Source organism: Gopherus flavomarginatus, chromosome 14, assembly GCF_025201925.1.
Source record: "Gopherus flavomarginatus isolate rGopFla2 chromosome 14, rGopFla2.mat.asm, whole genome shotgun sequence".
Taxonomy (NCBI): Eukaryota; Metazoa; Chordata; order Testudines; family Testudinidae; genus Gopherus; species Gopherus flavomarginatus.
Window position 1 is genome coordinate 4647232 of NC_066630.1, and position 16901 is coordinate 4664132.

At 43.8% G+C, this 16901-nt stretch overlaps 1 protein-coding gene across 3 annotated transcripts in view; it reads left to right on the plus strand.

Moving 5' to 3' along the window:
- The window catches only part of GALNS (galactosamine (N-acetyl)-6-sulfatase), an 81300-nt gene that overhangs the window by 12699 nt on the left and 51700 nt on the right, over window positions 1–16901 (plus strand). For all 3 annotated transcript variants that reach the window (XM_050922611.1, XM_050922612.1, XM_050922610.1), the window contains exons 5-9: window positions 5657–5800; window positions 8182–8248; window positions 8383–8510; window positions 9340–9479; window positions 12241–12344. In XM_050922611.1, the coding sequence (XP_050778568.1) occupies window positions 5657–5800; window positions 8182–8248; window positions 8383–8510; window positions 9340–9479; window positions 12241–12344 (583 nt within the window). The remainder of the gene's footprint in view (window positions 1–5656; window positions 5801–8181; window positions 8249–8382; window positions 8511–9339; window positions 9480–12240; window positions 12345–16901) is intronic.

Genomic DNA, 16901 nt, shown 5'->3' on the forward strand with positions numbered 1-16901 from the left:
GGCAGCAGAATGTTAGGATAGAAATGAAGATACAGTCACATGAAGGAAACATGCTGATATTAGACAGAGCTACAGAGAAGAGTGATGACCTAATCTAGCAGAGCAAAGGCTAAATAAATAGACAGTGAAAGAGTATTGACCAAAGATCTGAGTGAACTACATCCCAAGAATTTTAAGAGGATGAAGGGTTTGATCCTGTTCTCATTGAAGTCACTGACAAAACTCCATTGACTTTTATGGATGCAGGCCCAGATTTTAGCAAAGGAAACATCAGAACTTGTGAACCTAATCTTCAATAAATCATGGCAGTCAGGAGAGGTACCTGGCAACTAAATGCAACTGTGGTTCCTGTGCAGGGTAGGAGGGAAAAGCTGGAGAGCTGCCAAACAAATACAATAGTCTTCTTTGATGGGATTACTATTGTAGTAGTTGAAGAGAAGCCAGCGGGCACAGAACATCTGAAATGCAATAAAGAACTTGTGTGATGTGATTGAGTCCCATTGGGTTTCTAGGTCTCCATGCTGGTAATTCACAATTCATAGTAGTACTATGTAACAAATAAATGCATAAATAATAAACTTCAAAACTGCATAGATACCAACTGGATATAACATGTAATCAACAGAGTTATTGTTAATAATACAACCTTCAAGTGGGGACCAGTATTAAGGTAGTCAGTTATGGAATCCGTATTATTTAACAATATAAAGAAAGGTATAGATTCAACTGTGATCAAATTTTTCAGCAACCCAGAAATTGGAAGGAAAGTAAACTAACCTAAAACGGTGAGTTATTTATTAGCCCAAATCCAAACAACAAAATGGTCAGGAAAAATCGGATCAGTGGGCTGAATGCAATGAGATGCATTCAGTGCTAATAAATGTAAATTCATACAGCTAGGGAAAGGAAATAAGCAGCACAAATACCTATTGGTTCCAGACAGTTATCTGGAAAGCAGCGAGTCTGGAAAACCTTCTAGTGATAATAAAAAGCAAAGTAAAAATGGACTCAGTGCAGTGTCATTGTGAACCTAAGAATTGCTGTACATCCACTGCTTCAGAGAAGGGTACTGGAAACTGCAGATGTGAGATAATCTGACCCAATTAAAGTTTCATCGTAACCCCTGTAGGTTAGAGACGCTAGCCTTAAACATGAGGTTTTATATCTCCTTTAACCCTCTCTTTTAAGTATTTGCTATTTCAACTCTGAATATTATTTGCCGTATTGTTATAGCCATGTTGGTCCAGGATATTAGAGAGAAGGTGGGTGAGTGGTGGGACCTTCTACCACCTGCGGAGGGTGGGCCAGCCTGTACGCCACCCTAGACTCATGGCCCACCGGGGATATTGGTTGGTAGCTCCTTCATGTGGTTCATCCCCATCCCCATCGCCTGCCCCTTTTGCAGTGTGAGGTAGATCCTGATACATGCCTATCTAGAATGTGCCAGGTTGCAGCACCTAATCTGACTCCTCCAGAACCTCCTATTGAGGTTCTGGCTGCACTTTTCCTCACATCTTTTCATACATGAGCACCCTGTCTGTGGCCCCACGAGATCGTGAGACCTTCTTGTCAACCTCCTCCTGGCACTGGCCAAAATAGCCATCTTCAACACCAGGAGGAGGATGTTGGATGGGGAGGTGCTTTGCATCTGTGGGGTCTCTTTCTGTTCCTCCCTGGACTCACTCATCCATGCAGCGTTCCTCTGGGCGGTGTCCACTGGCTCCCTGGACAGCTTTGAGGAGCAGTGGGTGCTATCCGGGGTTCTCTGCTTGGTGTCCCCTTCTGGATCCCTAGTTTTGAACCTGTGACCTCCACTCCCTGCCTTGTTATTTCTTAGTTGTCCCCTATAGTCAGTTGAGTCCTAAGTCCCGTGACTCCTCCCCAAAGGTTGCGCCCCTCCGCCTCCTGGAATTTCAAGAAGGCTTCTTATTGGACCACTTCTGTTGGTGAGAAACACAAGCTTTTGAGCTTATGCAGAACTCTTCAACTCTGGGAAAGGTGCTCGGAGTGTCTCAGTTAAATACAAGGTGAAAAAGATAAGGAGTTAACACATGTTGCAAGAGGCCATTCAAGGTGAAGTTAACAACTGAAGGAGAAAAGAGGGTTTGTGATTTCCAGATTGTTGTAAGTGACACATAAATCCAGTATCTTTATTAAGCCCATGATTTTTGCTATCTAGCAGAGTTATGAATTTAAAAGCTTCCAGGCTCATATTTTGAAGATGTTTATGCAGAGGACTGAGATGTCAGATATGGAGTTATTGCTCTGTAAAAAGTGTTTGCCCACAGGTGATAGAATGTTTTTGTCTTTTATCATTTTTCTGTGTGAGTTCATTTGACAGCATAGTGACTGTCTGGTTTCACCCACATAGATGCTATTGGGACATTTAGTACACTGGATGAGGAAACCATATGTTGTGATCCACATGTGTAGGAACCATGGATCTTGAAAGGTGTGTTGTGGGGGTGTTGATCATCGCAACAGGTGGAGATGTGTCTGCAGGTTTTGCTTCTGTTGTTCTGGAAGGGTCTGGTGGTGCTTTGAGGTGGTGTGTCCTGGTTTGTAGGGAGCTTGCCTTTGATGATGAGCTTGGCAGGGTTGGGGGTTTGTTTGAAGGCCAGAAGAGGGAGTTCAGGAAAGATTTCTTTCAACATGTGGTCCACCTCGAGTATGGGTTATAGTTGTTTGATGACACCCTGTATGGATTCCAGTGCGAGGTGGTAAGTGACAACTATGAGTGTGCAGTTGGGCGGAGGGAGGGTTGCTGTATTGAAGCAGGTTCTTTTGGAGTATTTGGGTGGCCCATTCCATGGTATGATCTACTTCTCTGGTGAAGTGTCCTTGTGTAGTGAAGGTGGTTTTAAGTGTGCTGCGGTATGTATCCTGGACTTTCTCAGTGGGGCATATTCTGTGGTATCTGAGTGCCTGACTATAGATAACAGATGTCTTGGTGTGTTTGGGTTGGTTACTGGATTGGTGAAGGTAGGTGTGGTGATCTGGGGATTTCTTGTATGTAGTTGTCTGTAGGGCCCCATTGTTGAAGTTGATCATGGTGTCCAGGAAGTTGGTGCTGGTGTGGGAATGATCTAGAGAAAGTTTGATGGATGGGTGTTGGTTGTTGAAGTTGTAGTGGTAATTTTTGAGGTAGTTTAAGTTGTCTGTCCAGAGGATAAAAATACCGTCAGTGTATCTCAGATATATCACTGGTTTTGTGGTGCATTTGTCCAGAAATTCTTCCTCAAAGTGACTTGTGAAGAGGCTGGGAAAACAAAGAAAACCTGCACCATGCCTTCAAAAGACAAACCTGGGAGCTTAAATTCATAACTCTGATAGACACCAAAAATCGTGGGCTTAATAAAGACAGTGGATTTATGGCTCACTATAACAATCTGGAACACACACACCCTCCATCCGCTTCACCTCAAATAGTCTCTTGCAACGTGTTAACTCCTTATCTGTTCTACCCTGTAGTTACACTCTGAGCACTTTTCCCAGAGCTGAAGAAGATCTCTGCATAAGCTTGAAAGCTTGTCTCTCTCACCAACAAAAGTTGGTCCAATAAAATATATTATCTCACCCACCTTGTCTCTCTGAATTTTATGTTATCCTTGTAAATCTTGAGTCTCTCTTTGAATCTTGCCAAGTTCTTGGCCTCAGTAACATCTTGGGGCAGTGAGTTCCACAGTCATATTATGCTCAGTGTTGATAAATGCAAAGTAATGCACATTGGAAACATCCTAACTATACATATGCAATGATGGGGTCTGATTTAGCTGTTACCACTCAAGAAAGAGGTTTTGGAGTCATGGATAGTTCTCTGAAAACATCCACTCAATGTGCAGCAGCTAACAGAATGTTGGGAATCATTAAGAAACGGATTGACAGAAGACAGAAAATATCATATTGCCTCTATATAAATCCATGGTACGCCCACATCTTGAATACTGTGTGCAGATGTGGTCACTCCATCTCAAAAAAAGATATATTTGAATTGGAAAAGGTACAGAAAAGAGCAACAAAAATAATTTAGGGACAGCTGGAACAGCTTCCATGTGAGGAGAGATTAATAAGACTTGGACTTTTCAGCTTGGAAAAGAGACAGCCAAGGGGGAATATGATCGAGGTCAGTAAAATCATGACTGGCTTAGAGAAAGTAAATAAGGAAGTGTTATTTACTTCTCATAACACAAGAAATAGGGGTCACTCAATAAAATTAATAGGCATTTGTTTAAAACAAACAAAAGGAACTGTTTCTTCACGCAATGCAAAGTTAACCTGTGGAACTCCTTGCCAGAGGATGCTGTTAAGGCCAAGAGTATAACAGGGTTCAAAAAAGAGCTAGATAAATTCATGGAGGATAAGTCCATCAATGGCTATTAGCTAAGATGGGCAGGGAAGCTGGGAATGGGCGATGGGGCATGGATCACTTGATGATTACCTGTTCTGTTCTTTCCCCCTGGGGCACCTGGCATTGACAGCTGTTGGAAGGTCAATGGGCTAAATGGACCTTTGGTCTGACCCAGTATGGCAGTTCTTACTATGTGTTGGGTGGTAAAAGTATTCCCCTTGCTCAGTTTTGAAATTGCTGACTTCGAGTTTCATTGTCTTCCTTCATTCTTGTGTTATGAGAAAGGGAGATCAGGAGCATCTAATCCACCTTCTCTACCCCATTAATTATTTATTTATTTTGTATGCTTTTCTCATATTCCTTCCTACGTGCTTCCTTTGTAAACTGTCCCACTTTTTAAAATCTCTCTGGAGATCAGATTTTCCATGCCCCTAGTCACTGTGAAGATAGCTAGGGGTATTTTTGTTGTGGTGTGTGTGCACGTGCGGGTGCACGCGCATATATGTGGGGATACCACATGTAAAACTGGGGAGGTTTGTGGTTCTAATGTACACAGCCAGTGTGTGACCGGTTCAGGAATCGTGAGACTAAATTAGTCTCTGGTGTAATTCCATTCAGCTGAGACAGTGCGAGAATGACCATCTATAAATACTTTCACAAATGAAGGAAGTGAGTTATTCACAGCCCCAGAAGATGTGGAAGGAAAGGAGCAGTAGCCTGAAGCTAAAGAAGGGAAGTTTAAATTTTGTATCCGGGACAAAGTTGTTAACAGAAGCTGGTGTGTGTGTTTGTGTGTTGCTTTCATATGTACATTCTAAGGGCCTCATTGTCATTTACACTAAAGCCCATTTACATCACTTTGGTGGCATAAAGGGCCTTAAAGTGAATGTAAATGTAATTGTAAATTACACACACTTTGTGGCCCCTTTACACAATTTACTGGTGTAGAAGAGCCTTGGTATAAATGAGACCTAAGCCCCAAATTCATTATTATATGTATTTTTGCTGTGTTTTCTGGGCACCTCCACCCAAGGCACCATCATCACAAATAATCAACATGTTTAGAGAGAAGAGAAGTTGGACATTGACTTACTGGAGCAACTGGAACAGTGGCAGGGATTTCTATAATCTCCTTTGAATGCATGTTTTTGTCTAGTCATTATTTATTTGGCCTACTAGAGGACTGTAACTAATCACTGACGTTTTCCTTTAATATCATTGAAATGTTTCTTTCTACACAGTTCTGGTAAGATTACTATTTACTCCTTTGCAATGGACTCCTGAACTCTTTGTGGCTTTTGTTCCTAGGCATCTGGGTCACAGACCCCAATTCCACCCCTTGAAGCATGGATTTGATGAATGGTTTGGATCCCCTAATTGCCATTTCGGACCTTACGATAACAAAGCCACCCCAAACATCCCTGTTTATAGGGACAGGGAAATGATTGGCAGGTAATTCAGCTGTTTGCTCCATGGCTCATTTAAAAAATGTATTTTGGAACTTATCAATGGCTCGTTTTCTTTGCTTTCTCTGTGGTCTTACTCAGCTGTCCTGTGGTCGACTGAAAGACAAGCGTTCAATCAGCAAGCTGTCTTCAGTTAGGAGAGGCAGGCAGATCCTCCTGGATCAGACACAGCAGTAACCCCATAGCTAGGTTGGATGGGCAGCAATCTCCAGAAACCTCACGCCATGCCAGGAGTTATTGGACACGAGCAAAGGAAATGTCAGTCATCAGGGATGAACTGGTTCAGATATCATCTGAGATGTACCACATGGTGTTTTCAGCACATGTAGTGAATTGGCAATCCTAGAATTATTAAAGTGGGAAAGGGATCCACTGAAGGGGATGTAGTTCCTCTCCCTTCCTACCCCCATTCTGTTTGCTCAGGACTTTTGTCCCTAGACCAAAGATGGCTGATTGTGAGCAGTGTAACACCCAGGTGACTGTTTGCAATCATGCTAAGCCAGAGGTTTGCATTCATGCTACAGCCAGCGTGCCACACCCAGCCTGCAGGACCGTCCTGCCTGGCCCTTAAGCTCCTGGCTGGGGAGGCTAGCCTCCAGCCCCTCGCTTGCTGTCCCCCCTCTCCCGCAGCCTCATCTCGCTGTGCCACCAGCACTCTGGGTGGTGGGACTGCAAGCTCCTGCCTGGCAGTATGGCTGCGAGAGTATTAAATTGCTCCCTGTAGGAATGTGCTGCTTATGGCTGCCAGTCCTGGTGCTCCGTAAGTACTACATTCCTACGGGGAGCAATTTAATACACTACACCTGGCCCGCCATACAGTTTTGGAACCCCAGTGTGGCCCTCAGGCAAAAAAGTTTGCCCACCCCTGTGCTAAGCCAAAGTGAGGAGGATTTCGTATAGGAGAGCGTGCAAGAGGATTTTGGCATCTCTGGGAGGACAATGTTAGGTTTAGAGCCGTTGTCACTTAGGGTACGTCCACACTACCCACTAGATCGGCAGGTAGTGATCGAACTATCGGGGATCGATTTATCGCGTCTCGTCTAGACGTGATAAATTGATCCCCGATAGATCGACCGCTCTGCCGTCGTCTCCGTAAGTCCACTAGGGCAAGAGGCGGAAGTGGAGTCGACAGGAGTGCTGTGGCCGTCGATCCTGCGCCGTGAGGATGGGAGGTAAGTCGATCTAAGATACATCGACTTCAGCTACGCTATTCTCATAGCTGAAGTTGCGTATCTTTGATTGATTCCCCCACTCCCCAGTGTAGACTAGGCCTTGGAGTAGGAGGATTTTTGCAGCTGAGAGGGCAAGTCAAGATGGAACGCTTATCATTGGAGTCGGAAAGTGTTTATGAAGGAGGATCTTGGCAGCCAGAAGGATTCAGAGCGTTTGTGTCTGGGCAACGCCTGCTAGATCTTCCAGCTTCCTTTCTCACTCCCAGACTTACCTGCTTATTGAGAGAGATGCATAATCCAGTGGTTAAAGCACAGGGCTAAGAAACAAATTCCTGAGTTCTAAGCCTGGCTCTCATATTGTATCTCAGTTTTCCCATCTGTAAAATGGACACATTAGTACTGCCCTACTTCTATGGGGTTGTTAATGTTTTTAAAGCACCTTGAAGATTATAAGCACTAGATCTGTGCTAAATTTTAGTCTGAACTCCTCAGCTGTTCCCTGCTGGGATCCTGGATGAACTTAAAGTCCCACTGTTTTAGTGCTGGGCTTTTATCTGGCATCTTGTTTTTTTATTGATGCAGTGCTCTGGTGCTCAAGTTTGAAAGGCTTCAAAGGCCAGAACACTTAAGAAAGGGACACGGGAGTGCCCAATATTCCCTTATGTGCCAGAGTGTTCACATATTCAAACCAGGTATTGCACCAGGCATTTGTCACAAGTGATGCAGCTACGGCAGGGGTGAACTTTGGCTGCCAGGGGTTGTGGCAGGCTCGAGAGCCAAGAACAAACTGCATGTTGCTGAAATGTGCTCATGGACCACAAATAGGCCATTGCTGCTCTAAACCATCTCCCAGAGGTGCTCATCCAGCTGTGCCTCCTTTGAAAACTGATTCCATTCCCATAGTGAAGGCTTTTTTATTTCTCCCCTCCCTGTTTGTGGTAACGCTTTATGTTTTCATGACAACAGCCCACCATTTCTTCTGACGTTGCAATTTCACTGTTCTCGCCTAACATAAAAAACCGTAATGAACTTTTCAGTTTCTGAAGAGAAATGGCTGGTTGCATAAGTGGTGGGTCTCTGCTCTTTTGTTGAGTAACAACATTGACCTGTCCATATAAGTAATAGGGAGGAACAGCTCTTTGGTTTTGTGTTCCACGGGTATTGATTTTTTTTCGTGGCTCTGCTTTATTTTAAGATATTACGAAGATTTCAAAATTGATCTGAAGACAGGGGAAGCGAACTTAACTCAGATCTACTTACAGGTATTTTACATTTTCTTTATACATTAGACCCATATAGCTTTATAACCCACAGCTCTTTTTGGTTACTTTTTAGTTGAGGGTTTTAGGTGGCGGAGGATGGTCCTGTTAACATTAATTTCTGTTGTCATTTACAGGAAGCTCTCGAGTTTATTAGCCGGCAGCAAGCCAGTCATCAGCCGTTCTTTCTCTATTGGGCTATTGATGCCACTCATGCTCCTGTTTATGCCTCCAAACAGTTCTTGGGCACTAGCCAGAGAGGGTTGTAAGTCACCTTTATTTGATTTATGCTGCATACTGTGATAGTAGAAAACCACAGCAATATTTATTGGACTGAAGTAACATAGATCACTTGTTAAAAGTGTGTGTGCGCATGCGTGTATAAATACACCTACTAGCTAGCATGGAATTTCCTTTCAGTATTTTTTTTTCAAAAAGACTGTCTAGTTTGAGCTTTAATATATTTGTTGTAAGCCAAAATAAGGGTCGTGTGACACAAATGTGGATGAAATCTAAGCTCCCTGCCCCACCGTGTGAGTAATGAAACACTAGTCTGTGGAATGGGTGCTTTTGTTAGTCTGTTGACATAGTTTGATTAGAGCCTTGCTTAAAAGCCTGTAAATCAGAACAGCAAATTGGCTCCACATCATGGAAAATGCAATTTACAGTGGGGGAAGGATAGCTCTATAGATGTAATGGACCTTGCTTTTAAGATCACAGTTTCAAACTAGCATCTATAAACAAAATTACTTTATTAGCCTCAGTTCATGGCAGAAGAGGCCTCTGCTTATACTTGGCTTCATTTATCTCAGTTGCTGGTCTCTGTCCAAGAATGCTCATATCTTAGCAAATTGGAGAGTCTGAGTATCCAAGAGAGGCTGCTTTCTGCAGATAAGAGACATAAGTTCCGAAGTGACACTGGTAAACTTCTATTCTGGTACCTGATGTGTAGGTGACTTATTTCCCTCTTCAGCACAATTAATTCAGTATTCTTGTAGGCTTCAATGGAGTGCTTTGTGTTCTGTAAGGCTACCTGGTTTAAACTCTTTCTCCTCCTTGGCTGGCTTGCATATTTGTAATCTCTACTGTCTCAGGTATGGTGATGCAGTGCGAGAAATTGATGACAGCATTGGGAAAATCCTAAAGTCCCTTCAAAACCTGGGCATCAGTGAGAACACTTTTGTGTTTTTCACATCTGATAATGGAGCTGCTCTTATTTCAGCACCTAAACAAGGTAGGTGACTAATGAACAGAGCTGGGCCTCAGCTATGAAGTTCGGGTCCAGATCCAAACAGTCTCAGAGTTTGAAGAGAAAGACATCTGAGGTTTTGGTTTGGTCCCTTTGTATAGATAAGAGAAGCCTCAAAGTTCAGGAGTGTTCAGAACTAGAGTTCTGCCTCCAGTCCATGCTCGTGTTAGTTGCTCACCTGGGCATACTCATAGTTAGACAAGCACGTGTGCATTCTGTACTGTGCCCTCGTGCTGATGGGTATATTGTTTTATTTTACTCCTTAAAAGCAGTACATTAGCTTCCTACCGACTGTATGTTTGCTCCCACCGTCTCTCTTCATCTATTGTTGGTACTGTGTGTGCAGAAGTGACATATACAGGCAACTGCTAAGTCTCCTGTACTAGTTAATTAGGAAGATGAATTAGAGGGCCATTATAGAATGCATATCTGAGTTTTCTGGATCATTATAAGAGATCCAGGAGTTCCAGTGTGTTTAGCTCTATGAGACGATGTCAAGGCTAATAAACGTTCCCTGCCATGGACAGCTTTGCTGCACTTCTCAGTTTTCCTCTTGTTTTCAAACTTCTATCCTTGAGCAAATTGATTTTATTCCTCCCTGCCCCCTTTTCCCCCCATTTGGAGGTCAGGTAGTCTTGTGATTATCAGGCCACAAGATGGGATACTCCTGAGTTCTAACCTTAGCTGAGCCACTGAATCTGTGTGGCCTTGGGCAAATCACATGACTTTCCTGGCTGTTCCTCAGTCAGTGCTGCTGTAAGGCTGCATAAAAAGTGGGGACCTTCCATGCAAACCAGCTGCCGTCTCTGAGCCGAGCTTTCCTGGGGAAATAAAATGTAATCTCACTTTTGTCATCATCATGTCTATATCCAATGAAACTCATATCTTAAAAGGACACTAGAAAATCACATTTCAATCTGAAAACGTTCATTGAATCATAGAAATGTAGGACTGGAAAGACTCAGGTCATTTAGCCCACCCACCTGTGCAGAAGCAGCACCAAGTTTACCTAGACCAGTGGTCACCAACTGATCGATGGCGGTCGATTGGTCGGTCCTGGAGACTCTCCCAGTCAATCACGATCTCCGCTGATGCAGCGGGGCTGCTGCTAAGGCAGGCTTCCTGTCTGCTCTGACCCCACACCACTCTCAGAAGTGACCAGCACACCCCCGCAGCCCTGGGGGAAGAGAGGTGGCAGGGGTCTCCGCACGCTGCTCCTGTCTGGAAGCGCCTCCCCCACAGCTCCCCTTGGCTGGGAGCGAGGAACTGTAGCCAATGGAAGCTGAGGGGGTGGTGCCTGCAGAGAGGGGCAGCACACGGAGCCAGGTGCCCCCCCCCATGGGCTACAGGGGTGCATTTTCCCCTTCTGGAAGTGGCACAGGGCTGGGGCAGGTAAGGAGCCTGCTTTAGCCCCGCTGCACTGCTGATCAGGAGCTGCCCGAGGTAAGTGCCACCCAGGTGGAGCGCGCACTCTGAACCCCCTCCTGGAGCCAGCACTCCATACCCCCTCCTGCACCCCATACCCCCTCCTGCACCCCAACCTCCTGCCCCAGCCCTGACTCCATGCCCAGAGCCAGCACCCTGTATCCCCTCCTGCATCTCAACACTCTGCCCTAGCCTGGAGCCTCCTCCTGCACCCAATCTCCGTCCCAGAGCTTGCATCCCCTCACATCCTCCTGCACCCCAACCCCGTGCCCCAGGCTCTGCCCGGAGCCCCCTCCCACACTGCAAACCCCTCTGCCCTAGCCCAGAGCCCACATCCTCTCCCAACCCCCTGCCCTAGCCCAGTGAAAGAGAGTGAGGGTCGGGGAGAGCAAGTGACAGAGGTTGGGGGGGGGGGATGGAGTGAGCAAGGCGGGGTTTCGAGGAAGGGACAGGGCCTTGGGGAAGGAGTGGGGTAGATCCTGGATTGCCTTTAAATTCAAAAAGTGATATTTGGCATAAAAAGGTTGAAGACCACTGTTCTAGACCATTCCTGACAGGTGTTTGTCTAACCTGTTCTTAAAAACCTCCAGTGATGCAGTTTCCACAGCCTGACTTGGTCATCTGTTCCAGTGCTTAACTATTCTTACAGTTAGAAAGTTTTTCCTAATATCTAACCTAAATCTCCCTTGCTGAAAATGACACTAACTCTTTTCCTGCCTTCAGTGGACATGGATAACAGTTGATCATTGTCCTCTTTGTAAAAGCCCATAACGTATCTGAAGGTCTCCTCTCAGTCTCAGGTCTCCTCTCAGTCTTTTCCCAAGACTAAACATACCCAGTTTTTTTAACCTTTCCTCATAGGTCAGGTTTTTTAAATCTTTTATCATTTTTGTTGCTCTCCTTTGGATTCTCTCCAGTTTGTCCAGGTCTTTCTAAAAGTCTGGCACCCAGAACTGGACACAGTACTCCAGCTGAGGCCTCACCAGTGCTGAGTAGAGCAAGACAGTTACTGCCCATATCTTAGATCCAACACTCCCGTTAATACACGCCAGAATGATATTGGCCTTTTTTGCACCTCTGTCCCATTGTTGACTCATTCAATGTGTGATCAATTTTTACCTCCTTCACTCACGAGAAACATTTAAGATTCCTATAAATGAAAGAAGTTAACAAAAAATTTTGTTTTGTTTGTTTCCTTTGTGCATTTGATAGCACTCCGTATCTAGTCTACTAATCAGTCAGTTTCTTCCCTGCTGAAAAGACCTTCACAAGCATCCACAGGAAAAACATCATAGTGTTCCATCAATTTTCTTTCCTATAGGAGGTAGCAATGGTCGCTTTCTGTGTGGTAAACAAACCACTTTTGAAGGTGGGATGAGGGAGCCAGCTATTGCTTGGTGGCCAGGCCACATACCTGCAGGACATGTAAGTATCTGGCCTTAACAATTTTAGGCCCAATCCAATGCCAATTGAAGTCAATGGAAGGAGTCCCATTGGCTTCAATGGTCTTTGGTTCAGGGCTTTTTGCACATTCTCAATGGAATCACTGTGTCAAAACCTGGGATCTGATTAAGTAAAGTATTGGTTGCTGTATATACAATAAGATCAGTTAATTACATTATTGCAGTCTTATACCGTGAATGCACACGACTGGATTTTTTATGGACTAAGGGGTTTGACTTTAGCCAGCGCATACCTTTTTGTTTTCCTGGTCTGTTTAACCCCTTCACTTTTCTTGGATCATACCTCTGTATCCCTAGCATTTTTAGTGGATTATCGATCCAAGCAAATGTATGTGCTGCTGCAGTGGAGAAACATGCTTTCTGGACATATTCTGTGTGTCCTGCAGCATCGAGTGATTTTAAGCCTGACACTCCTGTTTTTTGTGGCTAGATAGCAGTTTCACTCAGGGAGGTAGGTCTATGTACCAGAATGTTGCTATTTCCTGCCTGCACAGAGATTAAAATGATGCTTCTTCTAAAATAATCCTCAGATGGCAATACCAGCATGTGCAGGCAATTGTCCCAATACTCATTAAAGAAAGATCTAACCGGTTCTCCAGGAGGCATTCCCTCCCCTTTGTAGATGTCTTTTATTCAGAAAGAAGTGATACTTCATCAACTCGACACTGTGCCCAAGATCGCAAAATATTTATAAAACATTTATTTTTCTAATTTACATTCCTTTTCAATGTTGTAAATCCATTAAATCGGATAAAGATAATTTATAGAGCATATTTAGAGGGTCTCTGTCAGATTTGGCCTAAAATTTGGAGCACAAGGGCAGTTTGAGTTTCTCATTTTTAAAGGTTTTATAAAACCCAATAGGAATGTTTTTGTGATTCTTTAAAATTTGAAATGAAAACAGTTTATTGTTTGAATTTAAACATTCCCATGAAGTCCGTGCAAGCCAAGCATAAGTAACCTTGGACTAGTGCATGAGAACACAACATTGAAACTGACTATTTTGTTTTGTATGTACAAACTTGAGTAAAGTGCCAAAAGTAAACAACCATCATTAATGGGAACAGGTACATTAGATATGAAAAAAATAACTCGAAGGTATAAATTAGGAACAAAGGCAAGGAATTTTTTATAGCAATAACTTAACAGTAATCTTGTACATGCAGTGTAGCTAGCTATTTTATGTGCTGGGAAGAAATGTTTGCTACATTGGAGCTCAGTGTGGTAGTTTGTGGTGAATTGCTTGCTCTCTTAGAAAAAGCTGAAAGTTTAACCTAAATTTGTATGATCAACCATTTATGTATGGTTAACACATTGGCATACTCAAATGAGGTGCCATACTACCATGGGTACACACACAAAGGCAAACTACCTCTATTTAGAAAAGCTCTTATGTATATGATTAACTTTCAGTGCATGCTTAAGTCTTCTTATTAGACAGATTCTCACCTGGTGTAAATTGGCATAGCTCCATTGACGGATCTGCCTTCATTGACTTCAGTAGCACTTAAGTATATGCTTCACTTTAGGCATATACTTAATTCCTAGGTTGATTTAGCCCCATTTCAGGAAACTGGCCATCAAATGGTTACACATACAGAGGTCTGATCCTGAGAGGAGTTTTCTCCCATAATTCCCATTGCGCTCAGACTGCTTTTCAAACCTATGGTCCATAATGTGCTGCTTCATTCTGCTGGGTGGATTTGCTAGTATGGGTGATATCTGTAAATAAATACACAATAACAGATATTGATAGGTCTTCTATGCTTGTATTCTTGCAATCAAGGCTCCTGCAGTCTGATGCCCACAACAGCACTGTCCTCAGGTGAGAAGTACAGCATTGCTTCAGGTTTTTGGGTAGTGCAACTCTGCCATTGCCTTCTAGTGTTACAGTCGCATGTATAGTTTTTATAGTGCATAGTTATTTCTCAACAATTGCTTTTTCTAGACATAATCGGTGGAGAGCTCCCTTCTACAGTTTTTTTTGCCTATTTTACATATAGTACACCTCTACCCTGATCTAACGCTGTTCTCGGGAGCCAAAAAATCTTACCGCGTTATAGGTGAAACTGTGTTATATCCAACTTGCTTTGATCCGCCGGAGTGCTGGGCCCCACCCCCCCGGAGCACTGCTTTACCGAGTTGTATCCGGATTAGTGTTATATCAAGTTGCGTTATATTGGGGTAGAGGTGTAGGTTGAAGCTTTTACCTTCCCAACATGACCAGGAGGGAGGACTCAGAGGTTAATTCATGGCTTTACTAAAGGTAGATCATGCCAAACCAACCTGATCTCCTTCTTTGAGAAGGTGACAGACTATTTAGACAAAGGAAATGCGGTAGATCTAATTTACCTCGATTTCAGTAAGGCATTTGACACGGTTCCACATGCGGAATTATTAGTCAAATTGGAAAAGATGGGGATCAATATGAAAATTGAAAGGTGGATTAGGAGCTGGTTAAAGGGGAGACTACAACGGGTCGTACTGAAGGGTGAACTGTCAGACTGGAAGGAGGTTACTAGTGGAGTTCCTCAAGGATCGGTTCTGGGACCAATCTTATTTAACCTTTTTATTACTGACCTTGGCACAAAAAGCAGGAATGTGCTAATAAAGTTCGCGGATGACACGAAGCTGGGGGGTATTGCTAACATGGAGAAGGACCGGGATATCATACAGGAAGATCTGGATGACCTCGTAAACTGGAGTAATAGTAATAGGATGAAACTTAATAGTGAAAAGTGCAAGGTCATGCACTTAGGGATTAATAATAAGAACTTTAAATATAGATTAGGGACGCATCAGTTGGAAGCAACAGAGGAGGAGAAGGACCTTGGGGTATTGGTAGATCACAGGATGACTATGAGCCGCCAATGTGATATGGCCGTTAAAAAAGCTAATGCGGTTTTAGGATGCATCAGGCGAGGTATTTCCAGCAAAGATAAGGAGGTGTTAGTACCGTTATACAAGGCGCTGGTGAGACCCCACCTGGAATACTGTGTGCAGTTCTGATCTCCCATGTTTAAGAAGGATGAATTCAAACGAACAGGTTCAGAGACGGGCTACTAGGATGATCCGAGGAATGGAAAACCTGCCTTATGAAAGGAGACTCAAAGAGCTTGGCTTGTTTAGCCTAGCCAAAAGAAGGCTGAGGGGGGATATGCTTGCTCTTTATAAATGTATCAGAGGGATTAATATTAGAGAGGGAGAGGAATTATTTAAGCTCAGTACCAGTGTAGATACAAGAACAAATGGGTATAAACTGGACACTAGGAAGTTTAGACTTGAAATTAGACGAAGGTTTCTAACCATTAGAGGAGTGAAGTTCTGGAACAGCATTCCAAGGGGAGTAGTGGGGGCAAAAGACATATCTGGCTTTAAGATTAAGCTTGATAAGTTTATGGAAGGGATGGTATGATGGGATAGCCTAATTTTGGCAATTGATCTTTGATTATTGCCAGATAAGTATGCCCAGTGGTCTGTGATGGGATGTTGGATGGGATGGGATCTGAGTTACTGCAGAGAGAGTGCTGGCTGGTGAGTCTTGTCCACATGCTCAGGGTTTAGCTGATCGCCATATTTGGGGTCGGGAAGGAATTTTCCTCCAGGGCAGATTGGCAGAGGCCCTGGAGGTTTTTCGCTTTCCCCTGCAGCGTGGGGCATGGGTCACTTGCTGGTGGATTCTCTGCAGCCTGAGGTCTTTGAAGACTTCAGTAACTCAGGCATAGGTTAGGGGTTTGTTATAGAAGTGGATGGGTAGGGTTCTGTGGCCTGCTTTGTGCAGAGGGTCGGACTAGATGATCACATTGTTCCCTTCTGACCCTAGAATCTATGAATCTCTGAATTCAGGGTTAGTGCCAATGTAGTTGTTGAATTCTCTGCTAAATCAGTCGGGAGCTCTGCCTGCTAGTAATAGTGCTTTCACTATGGACAAAAGTCACCAGGAATTGGAGTGAGCCCACAAACTGTTTCATAGAGATGACCAGACATCTATCAGATGGTGACAGCTTTTGGTTACTGTTGACAGAGGCCACGTTCAAAGCAGTAACCTGCTGTTGAAAGTTTCCCTGTCCTGTTGCCTGCACCATTCAGTTGCTCAGCCCCACCAAACTACTGGAGTTAAAGCATTCTCTGGAAGGGTCATACCTCCTTGTCGGTGGTCAGAAATTCGATAAATGCAGAGTAATGCACATTGGAAAACATAATCCTGACTATACATACAAAATGATGGGATATAAAGTAGCTGTTACCAGTCAAGAAAAGATCTTGGGGTCATTGTAGATAGTTCTCTGAAAACATGCGCTCAATGTGCAGCAGTCAAGGAAGCTAACAATGTTAGGAACCATTAAGAAAGGGATAGATAATAAGACAGAAAACATCATAATGCCACTGTATAAATCTACGGTATGCCTACACCTTCATTACTGCACGCAGTTGTGGTCACCCTATCTCAAAAATACTACATTAGAACTGGAAAAAGTACAGAGAAGGGCAACAAAAATGATGAGGGGTCTGGAACAGC